Here is a 12,559-nt window from a genome sequence, read left to right on the forward strand (position 1 = left end):
CTGCACGGAGCCTTAATATTGGGTTGCTGGGGGTGGTTTATTTTGCACAAGGTGTTAAATAATTTTGCTATGCATTGGGTTTTCTTTTCAGCTTTTGCTTTTCCGTTTTAATGATCTACATATGTTGTGTGCTGATGTTGTAAAGAGCTAATGGCTTATGCGGTCATACAATATAGCACTCCCAGTACAATAAAACGCAGTAGGCAGTGAAAATTATTTAGCAGTCCTCTGCAACAGGGTAAGTGCATCTGATCTTGGTAAAGGGTGAAATTACCGGGGCTTTGGTGTTGACATCTTTGAGTTTTGTTTCTAAGGTCTACACAGCTCCTGCTGCAAGTACTAGGGGGGTCTGTTCTCCTTGATCAATTTTTTAAAATCTATTTTATAAAATGAAGTATGATGCAGGGGTGTTTACGTACTTGAGGTTGCTGAGTAAAATACTAAGGAGCCAAGAGAAATGACCAAGAGATGTTATTGCTGGTGTCCCTGGTGATAAAAGAAGCCAACGATGACCTAATCTACCAGACCCCATCTGAAATATCACTTATGGTAGCGCTTTTATAGCACCCAACTGTACCTTCAACTTAAGCTGAACCAATACATTCAGTGTGCTAAAGAGAACTTGCAAAGCCTTACTTTTTTGTTTGGTTTGTAACGCTGCAGAGAGGGAGCTGGTTGTGCTCTTTATGAAGGCAGCAGCCTCCCTGCAGTGGTCCAGCATGTCCCCACTGAGTGACATCTAGAGCTAGGCAATCATTAGGAAGCGCCGCTCCCCTGCCTGTAGGCATAAACATTTATTTATGACAGGTATTTTATATAGTGCCGACAATTTATGCAGCGCCTTAAGTACTCTAGGTCCTTATCTCACATGCATACATAGAGAGGAGAGGAGCCAATGAACCTTCCAGCGTGTCTTTGGGAGTGTGGGAGGAAACCGGAGTACCGGGAGGAAACCCACGCAAGCACAGGGAGAACATGTAAACTCCTTGCAGATAGTGTCCTGACTGGGATTTGAACCAGGGACCCCCACTGCTGCAAGGCAGAATTACTAACACTGGGCAAATGTTAGTTTGGGAATGTTTAGATATAATGCGCTTATACAACTCAGTTTTGGGGTAAGGAATGAATATTATTTTCTCTGCTCGGAGAGCTTACTGCCTCCAAAATGCATCTGAAATGCAACGGTCTCCTCATCTCCGTAACATGGGGAGGTGGGGGGGGGAAGCATTCTGCAGTAGACAGATTGAACTCATGAGAGTAGAGGCAGAGAGCACAGGACGTTATCAGCTCAAAGGTTCATGTTTGGCTAAATAGGTATTTTTTAAACTTGATGCACTTTAACTGGATTCTGATCAGTTGACATAAATGGAACTATGTATGTAATATGCTGTATGCTTTGTTCGTGTTGTAAAAGTTCAGGCAAATATAATGGAATATAAGTCTAAGCCAACTGATTTCTTCGTCATACTCATTTCTTAACACAAGGGGGCGTTATAGACTCATAGATGTGTTTTGGACCTGCTCACAAATTTAGATCGGATATCAAAGGTTCCGTACTTATATCTGCCGCCTGGCCTGATTATACAGAGTATACCCTCGGAGATAAAATGAAATCACGCCAACATCATAGCAACATATTGCCAACACTTACAGGGTTATTCACAAAAGGGTGAAGAGTTTGGAGAAGGCAGGAGAAGTGACCAATCTAGGGCAACATAGCCGATTTGGAAAAATTCTCCAATTCTGCTCACTTTCCACTACAGCTATGTTGTCCTAGATTGTTCACTTCTCCTGCCTTCTCCAAACTCTTCACCCTTTTGTGAATAACCCTCTTAATACATGTTCTCTTTGATTTTGCTGTGTCAGTCGGAAAATACAGTTAATACCCTTCTGATTACTATCCATTCCACAATCCCCTTTTCTAATCATATCTTTTTGTTTTTCCAACAGCCCAAGCATCTCTTCGGACGAGGAGAAAAGGTAACAACAACTTGCTCACCAGTATATTTGCCAGCATTTTTAATACAATAATTAGAACCATAAATCAATGCCCTTCCTTATACAGTATCACGTCTGCTAAATTGATTTAAAATATTTTTTTTAGCCATTGGTTGAAGGCATATTCCACTTTTTTTGAAAAAAGATGTATTCATTTTTTGCATTTGAGCCCGCAAAGCATTGCAGCTGAGATTAGTGGACCGTGGGTGCAATGCTCAGGCTTCTGAAGACTGGTTCTCCAGCCCTATGCCTGTATCGAGGTACAGACCTTCGGTTATGGAGCTGGAGGAAGTTATTAATGTACTACAAGTGCTATGATGTCCCTACACGTGAGCTCTCAGGCAGCATCTGTTTGAGTCACGTGGGGGGGGGGGGGGTCAGCAGTCATAGCCCCCTTCCTGACCAGAGCGTCCCAGGTTGCTAACTAAGGCATCCCGCTCTGATTATAAATATGTAACCTTATAGTGTCCCCATCCATCTGTCAGAAATACTTAGATGAATTATGTCAAGACATGACTCCAACATGAAGCATGACGAAAGTGAATCAGGAAGAAAAAAAAATTAAGTCTGCCTTGCCTTAAGTGTTTCATCTCTTCTGTTCTATACATGCTGCCGCCGATTTTAATGGAAAGCGTTCTGAGCCACCTTCCTGCTGCATGGGAACGGTTGATTTTTTTTTTTCCCTATTCCCCGCAGCTCTGCTATTGTTCATGCCATCGTCATCTACATGAAGCACATCGGGGTGAAGACCAAGGCGGCGGATAGCAAAAAAGCCAAAAGTGGCTTTTTCCGGAAAATGGTAAGTTGGGATTCGAGACTCTATGGTTAGAGCGTATCTAAACCCAAGAACAAAAACTTAATTTATTGCACCTTAACGGTCCTACATAATTTTATCAGACTTTTCGTCCTAAATTTATACTTGCGCATATATACAGTATATTAGGAATGCACCAATACTAGTATCGGTATGGGTGTTGATACCGAGTATTTGGGTGAGTACTCATACTCCCCCAAATGCTCCCAATGCCTAGCCCGATACCGGATCTTCCGGTACCAGCAAGCCGGATGGCAAGTCATTATCCCGCCCCCCGGCTTCCTGATTGGCCAGAAAGCTGGCTCCTGGTGACGAGGAAGCATGGCGTCTGCTTCCCGGCTAATCTGAAAGCCAGGCGGCAAGTAATTACACATCGCCCGGCTTTCCGGCTAATAAGAAAGCCGGTCGGGGCATCATTAAACGCTGCCCGGCTTCCTTAATGGGACTTCCGGTATTGATATGCGTGTGTTAATATAAGCCAAAATACAAACAGTCATTTGTACATGGGAACAGACATATTTGCTCATTACATATGCAGCCTCTGCTCAGCGGCATCATTTTGGGGGGTGCAGGGGATATAGAGCAGATCTGGGTGACACCATTGCACCACCAGGTCCCGGTCCACTCACAGAGCCCCAGGAGACAGGGGACTGTTGTATCGGCATGGCAAATGAATCCAGGATGGAGAGCAGTGAGCAGACCAGAGAGCACGTCCATTCTCCGATCTGCTCTGTGTGATCAGTGAGACAAGCCAGGCTGCACAAGAGATCGAGCACAATGCCGTGCTCGATCTTCTGCGTTGGAGGGCAGGGGAGACGTTCTATCGTTTTTGTTATAGTTTGGATTTTTTTGTGGGGGGGAGGGCAAATCTTTGGTGGTAGGAGGATTTTTTCAATGGTCCGCCCTAGGTGATGCCCACATGTGAAGCCCACATGTGATGCTGAGCCTCCACGATTTAAATCACTGAAATCCAATGAATAAAAGGTACCGGGGCAGTCAGTCTGGGGAGGAAAGTGTTCGATAATGCTGGGCATCCTCCCGCCAGGAAATGAGGCCGACTATGTCTGACTTGCTGTAGCTTTTAATGCACATTGTGAGAAGCTCATAGTGTGCAGTGAAATTGGACTAAGCAACTTCAGGAGAGGAGCTGGTACAACTGCACAAGACTGAAGGCAAGGCCGGAGTTCACCTTTTAATTTCCCTCTTTCCTGTTTCTAGGTGTCTGCTAAGAAGCCAGATGAACCTCCAAAGAGCAAGAAACCGTTCAGCATCTGGAACCGCAATGAAACACCTCACAGTGAGTACTGCGGGGAAGCAATGTGTGCATTCCGGTGTGTCTGGTGTATGAAGTCTGCAGAGCACAAGTGTAGCTCAGCAACCAATAGAATCCCAGCTATTATTTGTCAAGTTTAAAAAAATAAGTGTGCTCTTGATTGGTTGCTGTGGGTGATAGTAGTTTTCCCTGTATCATGTTTCTATTACATATCTGTGTATGTGTTTGTCTTTGCCGTTTGCTATAATATGCTATCATTCAGTTTTTCCTAAATTATTGCAAGTGTTCCATTGGTGGAAGCTGTAATGAACCAGCAGTCACTCCACGCGAATACTTTATCCAAGTTCAGCTATTGGTAGCTATGACATAAATACTATTAGATGTTAAACTTTGTCCATACACAGTAGTCAGTATGAGATATTAAACCCCATCAATACAATTTACACCATCACTGTGGCTGCTATGAAGCCCTTTGCATACTAAGATGATGACCCTATAACGTTCTGTTATAGGGCGGCAACATTCTGTCCCTGTTTCCCAGTTATGGGCCTGCGTTGTCGCCTTCTGATGATGACTACACATAGGGACACATTGCTCAGACGCAATCTATTGTTGTTGTTGTCTATTATACAGAGCAATGTACCATCAGTTAACTCGCCCTGTAAATGCAGTGCAGCCATCATGAGAGTGCATGTAGAAGCAGCTGCAAAGAAGCTGCCGGAGTGCAGATGCAACAAAAGATGGAAATAAAAAGATGAAAACAAATAGTTCCTTGAGGAAATGTATTATGTTTTATTATGCACAATTCTTCAGCAGATTAAACTCACTCGAAGTTTGCATCTACTTTATATTCCTGAGAGTAGCAGCTGACCAAGGTTAGGAAATACTGCTATATAATACATAATATATAAAATATTATTTTACGTTTGCTCTTTGCTTAGGTTTATGGTGTGTTTTTGTCTTTCTTTGTAAGATCAGTTGTGTCTATATTCTTTCCGGTCCCTCTTCTCTTTGAACTCTATACTTGTGATGCATGACTGTCCCTCTTTGCCAATGTCTTATTGTCCCTTGCTTAAGCAAAATCATCTGTACGCCGTGGTTGCAGCCATGTAAGTTAGGCTGGGTTCACACCTAGGCGTAACGAATATGCGCGTTTGTCACGCTTTTCCACCGCAAGTCGCTGTAAAAAACGCGCGACAAACGCTCCGAGGGCTACCTGGCTGTATCCCAATGGATACGCGCGGCAAATACGCCCCAAAGAAGCTCCTGTACTTCTTTGGGCGTTTTACAGCGCGTTCCTACACGCTGTAAAACGCCCAGGTGGGAACCATGCCCATAGGCAATCATTGGTTTTCACATGTTGAGCGTTTTACAGAGCGTAGGAACGCGCTGTAAAACGCCCAGGTGTGAACCAGGCCTTAGTGTTGTCTAAGGAAGGGTGAAAACAAGGTGCTCTTCTGCTAGGGGAAAACAGTCATTATCTGGGCCCGATGGCTTGGGTTTGGCATCTCTCCGCAACACAGAGGGGGCCCCTCACAGGTAGGGGTCCCCCAGATTGAAAAATCCATGGTAATAGAACCAATAAGAGCGCCAAAACCACATCTTAGCAGCCCAAAGTCTTCATTCCACAGTGAGGCAACATGAAGCCAATGCGTTACTGGGGCCAAACAATCCTCCTTCATCAGGATTTAGACAATGTGTTGGTAAGCTTACCTTTGTTGCTGTCACTGGCATGAATACTCAGTGGACTCAATGAAGTATCCTTTCTTTCATCAGCTGAGTCACAAGCTGAAATCAGCAGGTCCTGTTACTTTTGAGGTTCCTGTTCTTAGGGAGACATCTGCCCATTGATGATCACAGTTAATTGTTGTCGGGTTTCATGTATAGTTCTTAACCTCTACCTTGCCACTGGCACTAATACTCGCTGAGTGATCTGCTGCATATTTCCTGCCACCTATTTGATCATTCACATTGAGTCCAATAAATCAACACATTGTCTAAGCCCTAAAGAAGTGGGATGGTTTGGCTCCTGAAACACGTTGTGTTCCTGTCGCTTTATTGAGAAAAAGACTTTAGACTCCCAAGACTCTTATTGGTTCTGTCGTCTAAGACTAAATATTGTTTCATTCCCAAGATGGCTGTCACCTTTGTGTACAGATGACTCCATGTTGATGTTCATTGACGTGTAGGGTCTGTGGGTGGTGTCGCTGTGCATAAGCTTGCCTTCATGCCATGTTTTGTTTTTCTTCTTTCTGCTCCTCCCGTATCTTTCACAGATGTTGATCCCAGGCCGAAGGTTGAGCCCGAAGGTATCTTCCAACATTAGACCCATTTATCCTCCCCACAACTACTTGACATTTTCACCTGTTCCATTCCCTCCACTCAGCCAAATGCATGATGGAATGTACCATAAATTCACCTCTGAACGGGGAGGTTTGAAGCATGGGGTGGGAGATGGGGCACATATTACTAATTCACTGTACCTATTGATGAGATATGATTCGTGAAGACCCTTGTGCTATTTACGGTCTACAAGCCTCAGTCTCGCAGCTATTGTTCTGAACTTTCACAATAGGGGAGGGGACGTTTAAGTTGAAACTTGACCAGTTAAAAGGCAACTTTTATGTTAAAGGGACTCCTTTTAATACATAATACAAAGAGTTTCCAGATTCTTGGAAAATGTCTTCTTTAAGGAAGTATCCTTCCTTTCATCAGTCACAAGGTGAAATGCAGCAGGTCCTTTTGCTTTTGAGGTTCCCATTTGCTAATTGATGACCCTGGTTAATAGTTGTCGGGTTTCATGTGTAGTTCCTAACCCCTTCCCGTCTGCAATCTGAATTTAAATGTTCCGCTGCATGATGCCCCATGCGGGGGGATACTTTAAAAACAGACCCATTTCAACAGAATCCTTCTACCTCCCTTATGTAGACCACCAAAAGCCCTAATACTGCTGCTGGGTGCCACCATCTAGGTTGTGATGCCAGCAGACTGAGAGCTGTCACTCAAGTATTCCCCTTCCCTCCTAGCATCTACATAAAAGGTTATGTATGGAGGTGCAGGGAGGAGTGGAGGGGCTAGAACAGCACAGAGTAATTAGACGCTCTCTGAAGAGGAGAGGTGGCTTTACGCCTCATTTACACAAGAAACGGCCGGCACGTACAGCTCCGTGCACGGCCGTAGCGGGCAGCTCCCGGGAAGGACAGGTGCTGAGTGTGATTAGTACGCAGCCCCTGTCCTTCTCTATGGGAGTATGCGGCCGTACGCCGCCCTGCACGTCCATGCTGGTGTCTGTACTCGTACGCTGACAGGATGAATCCTGTCTGCGTCCGAGCCGGGACACCCGTATGGATGTGCAGGAGGATGAGCGTAGGGCGGTGTATGGCTGCGTAGTCCCATAGAGAAGGACAGGGGCTGCTTACTAATCACACGCAGCACCTGTCCTTCCCGGGAGCTGCCCGATACAGCCATGCACGCAGCACGGAGCTGTACGTGCCGGCCGTTTCTCGTGTGAATGAGGCACAAAATGTACAGGGAAGGAGGGGGCTATGCTATTGAATTGACCCTCTTCCTGGAGTGGTAAAATTTCTATCAATTTCAAAGGCAAATTTCAGGGGAATAAAAACTTGTTTGTGGAAAGGGAAAACACTGCAAGTAAGCATTTACAATACCTGCCCTTTCTATGCTTTGCTTGCATTGGTTATAAACTGGTAACAAGGTCTCTTTAATAATGTCTTCCCTTTTAAGAGTGACCAGCCAATATGTTGCATGGCTGTTGGCTCTCAATCCCAGCCTTCACTGATGCTCTGATCCCCATTTATAATCAAACTAAAGAAAACCATCTTGCGTTAAATACACTTGAACCTAGCATGTAGGTTCACAGGGACGGGGTTAGAGGAATAAAGCATGTACATACATTTTCCTACAAGCTGCAGAACTCTATTTAATGCGTCATAGTTTCCGAACTTATAGCACTTCCTGGTATTGCAGTTTTCTCTTTCGTCGACAAAGTTTCTTTTTTTTAGAGCTTAAACCTAGTGAACTGGCAGATTGATGTTGAGCTGTCAATAGAACCTGAAGGACTTGCTGTGGTCTCTACATGGCTAAAGTAAAATGTTGAGGAACTTTTATTGTCTTCTCGTACTTCAACGTAATGTTAAAACCACAATGCTTCTTTGAAGGACACTGACCTTTGGTGGTTCCCACAGTGTGGTTGACTTAAATAAAACATGGTCACACTTTTAATTATTGTTGTGGTTTAATTGAACCGCAGAACAAACACATTTCTAGTGTAGATGATTTTGTGCACAAAATCGAGGAAATGCAATGGTGGAAATTGAGGAAATGCAATGGTGGACTTTTACAACCTCATTTATTGTTGTCCTGCTGGCTGCTAAATCTAAGATACAATGTAGTGCAACTGAGGCTTTCCAAATTCTTTTCCGAAACGTTTTCTAATAGCTGGGGTGGGTGGCGGTTTTCCTTTGTCACATACTAACCATTTTGTTCTTCCTTTTAAGTGTTGTTAACGGCTCTCAATGTTTCTGGAAGAAGTTTGGGATAGATAGCAGTTACATAGTATAATATTATCTGAATGACTGATGTTTAGGTTGTGTTGACTTGACATGAAATGTGTATTTTGTTTAACGACATTTCTGATTCCTCAGCTGACAAACAAGGGACCCAGGAGAGAAGGGTCAGTCATGGGCAGAGGACCTTTGACAGAAGTGACAGCAATCTGGTAAAACCCAAAGCCACCAATGAGGGGCCGGAGCCCGGTGTATCTGTCACCATACACCCTCCACCCAGTGATCCCAGCGACAGTGACACAGGTCAGTTAAAGTTAGTGATAAACAATCTCAGAAGAGGAGGAAGGGAAGGGGCTGTGCTAGGGAATTGACTCTTCATGGCGTAGTCAAGTCATAACAGACTATTGGTCATCATAGCATGTAAGGCAATTGGCTAGTATAGCACCTAATAATAATACAAAAAAAAACTTCTGCCTTCTCTTACAGTGTCTGATGGAACATCATCCCTTGATGTCACCGATGTGTCCAAAGGGTCTCCAACCACAGAGCTTTGCCCAACAGACCAGCAAGAGGACAGTGCTGAGAATGACAGGTAATGGTGACATTCATAGAAATAGTTCTATGGTGATGTCACTGCTTTAAGCACTTTGAATCGTGCCGTTGCCGTCCTTTGTCTGCTGATTGGACCTGTTCCAAAGTCCACAACCTTGCTTTAACTTCCTGCTTAAAGGCTTACTGCAGACACATTTTTTTTAGTTTTGATTACAGTAGGACTTACAATTTCTGTTAGGTCTCCACATCCTATGAGTGCTGGTGATCTTCATCGCTGTAACCTTGTATAGGCACAGCACTATCTGTGGACATCACTACAAGCACCACCACTATTTTAAACATCGGTCTTCATTGCTGTAGGGTGTGCAGGGGACAGCTTTGTTTACCGATGTGTCCCTATTGGAGATATTTCCTATTGCGTCCTGTCCGGTCTCCATAGGAGACACAGACAGTAGTAAAACCCTTGGAAAGAGGGAAGAATAGCATTGGGACCCTAGGATCATCCTACTACTGTAGGAAATATAGTAGTTATTGAATGAGGTATCTGGAATCTGGGGGGGGGGGGGTTGTTTCTCTACACCAAAGTATCTCTACTGGTTCTTTGGCATGTAACTGGGTAAATCTAAGATTGAGCATTGTAGCACCATGCAGGGATGTAATCGTCCAGATATAATCTTATTATTATCACAGAGCCAACACGTTTCCAGGTTAAAAAAAAAAACATCCATTTAATCAGGGTTGGAAGTAAGACTTGACTGGATGTAAAGAATATGGTGGTTGAACCAGGCAGATATGAATACACAGAGTCTGTAAGCCTAAAATGTCCTCAAGCCAGCTACTGATACACTCTGTGAATTCATATCTTGCCAGTTCAACTGCTGTTTACATTACATCTAGTCTTGCACTTATCTTACTTTCAGCCCTGATAAAGTGTTTTTTTTTCTGACCCCCCAAAACATGCTGGCTGTGATAGTCTCTAATAGGATTATAGCTGGATAATTAATTCCAGACATGGCACAATAAAACCCCGGAAAAGACTCTAGCCCTTCCCCAAAACAAGGTAAAAAGTTTTGACCTCTCCACTTGGCTTGAGTGGTTGGGAACATCGTCATTAATATGCAGATACATCTTGCCTTGCCTGGCTGCTTTGGATCCAATCTTCTTCATCCCTGGCACTTTTTTTCTTGCCTTCCGCCATCCATTGAATTCTGTTTTACTTTCACATATGCAATGGCCCTGCTTCTTACCTTTCTTGCACTGCTTCAGAACCTGCTCACCACAGAGTTCTCTTCTCTTTCTCTAGAAAAGCTCAGCCTGCAGATTCATGAAGAATCAGCTGCAGCTTTCACATTGCTTCAGATCCAACAAACCTCTGCCAGCACTCTTGCCTATCCCTACTTGCATTCTGCTCTGTTGTGGACATGGCACAGGCAAATGTTATCCCCTTTGAAATTGATGTTTGTTTTGTGCGCTCGTGCAGTAGCCTCCTACTCCTGTCCATTGTGCACCTACCCTGCGCGCTTTGCAGGGTCTCGTGTTGCCGCTAGAGTCTTCTGTTGCCGTTTTTTTCCATTGGCAGGTTCCAAAGCTTTTCATCATTCCCCTGCATGTTACCTTTTGTTTTCCTATAACATTTTGTATCTTCTCTATTTTTTTCTTCTCAAGTCTTTCCCTTGTCAGCTAGTGGTAATACTTTGACATCATAATATTTTTATGAAAAGAGGTAAGAAAACAGTGCCACAAGGGACACAGTAGACTTCCAACACATTAAGAAAATCGCTTAGTATGTAGTGGGTTACATTCAGAAACAATTATAACATAGATCTAGAAGTTGTGCATAAATCCGTGAAGACAGTTCCCTATGAGAGATAGGTTGAACAAACTTCCACCAAGGTGCACTCTATCTATGTATCCCTGTACCACACAAGGGTCTATGGCAGGGATAGGCAACCTTACCACCCCAGCTGTGGTGAAACTACAAATCCCATAATGCTTCTGACTCTAGGAGTCATGCCTGTGGTTGTTAGTCTATCAATGCTCCATGAGATTTGTAGTTTCACCACAGCTGGAGTACCAAGGTTGCCCACTTCTGGTCTGTAGTGAAAAAAAGAGGGAAAGTGGAAAGGAGGAAAATATACAGAGGGAGATGGTATAAGAGAGGGAGGAAGGGGCACTTTAGGGATACAAGTCCACATGAGAGGAAAAGAGGGGAGCAACATGGCAACACCAGCCTTTACAGGAGTCATAGTGATAGACTGCCTTAGAGGCAACGTATATGTAGATATCCACATATAAGGGCTTCCATAGGTAGGAAATGTTGGCATTAATATGCTAGTGAATGTCTCTACCTACTCCAGGAGATTCATTTTGGCAATCCTTATAAATTCTCATGCCGACTAGCTGGCAAATTATGTATTATTAGGCAGGATGGTCAAATAAGATACTGGTATGGGCTCTCGAAGTATCACACTTGCCATTGGCAAACAGTAGATGCCACCGTGTTTACAAAATATGTGTGTATAGAGAGCATTGAGCATTTTGTAGACACATACTGACATTTCTGCATCCTGTTTTATGTTAACAGGTTTATAGTAACATTTCTTTGGGATGCAGTAAATGGTTGCAAAGTGTTTTAGACTTTAGCATTCTTGACTTGCAGCTCAGGGAGCCAGGGTTCAGGTCCCACCAGGCAGTTTGTGTGTTGTCTTTTTGCACAACTTAAAAACTTTCTGGTAGGTTAATTGATTTCCTGTGTGTGTCATCGTGGCTGTGAAAGACATTAAATTGTAAGCTCCTCGGGGACAGAGACTGATATGACTGGTTTGCTACAGAATACTTTGCCATTATATAAATCAAGTCATAAAATACTTCATGAGCCTGTACAAGCATAAAGAAACAAGAAGGCTAACACTGTTTAATATAATTAATTATTTTCCTAACCTGTTTTAAAATATCATGTTTATAAGGGTTTATACTATAAAATGTGGATCCTGTGGTGCCTGTACCACCTTTGTGCCATGAAGCTGGTCTTGTCCTGTCCTTGCTTTAGGTGTCTTGTCCTAACACGGTCCTAGGTGTTTTTTTGTTGTCTTTGGACCACCTGCTTGGTGTTTGTTTGCTTTGCATTATAGTGCGGGTTTAATTGTAAACTCTGCAACGTTCTATGTTAAGGCAGCTTATAACACAAGGATAATCCTCAGGGTGCCTATTTCTGCTAAGCATTTGGGCCAAATTTTGGGGCGTTTGTTGGAAATATTTAACCCTTGCCTGCTCTGTTCACAGACGGAAGAAAAGGTCAGTGCATGTTGGGAACTTTTACAAATCGGGGAGATTTCATTGTTCTCCTACTGGCTCTGTATAGAGCTTGGCTAAGTATTAAAAACCTTGCTCTGGTTG

At 43.6% G+C, this 12,559-nt stretch overlaps 1 protein-coding gene across 1 annotated transcript in view; it reads left to right on the forward strand.

Annotated features, from left to right (window-relative positions):
• ARHGEF1 (Rho guanine nucleotide exchange factor 1) overlaps positions 1-12,559 on the forward strand; it is a 74,134-nt gene that overhangs the window by 24,638 nt on the left and 36,937 nt on the right. The window contains exons 8-14 of the mRNA XM_018554773.1: positions 1,951-1,980; positions 2,695-2,797; positions 4,031-4,109; positions 6,362-6,394; positions 8,750-8,914; positions 9,098-9,203; positions 12,446-12,457. Of these exons, the coding sequence (XP_018410275.1) occupies positions 1,951-1,980; positions 2,695-2,797; positions 4,031-4,109; positions 6,362-6,394; positions 8,750-8,914; positions 9,098-9,203; positions 12,446-12,457 (528 nt within the window). The remainder of the gene's footprint in view (positions 1-1,950; positions 1,981-2,694; positions 2,798-4,030; positions 4,110-6,361; positions 6,395-8,749; positions 8,915-9,097; positions 9,204-12,445; positions 12,458-12,559) is intronic.

The sequence above is a fragment of the Nanorana parkeri genome, unplaced genomic scaffold (genome assembly GCF_000935625.1).
Source record: "Nanorana parkeri isolate BGI_ZX_2015 unplaced genomic scaffold, ASM93562v1 scaffold173, whole genome shotgun sequence".
NCBI classification, from domain to species: Eukaryota; Metazoa; Chordata; class Amphibia; order Anura; family Dicroglossidae; genus Nanorana; species Nanorana parkeri.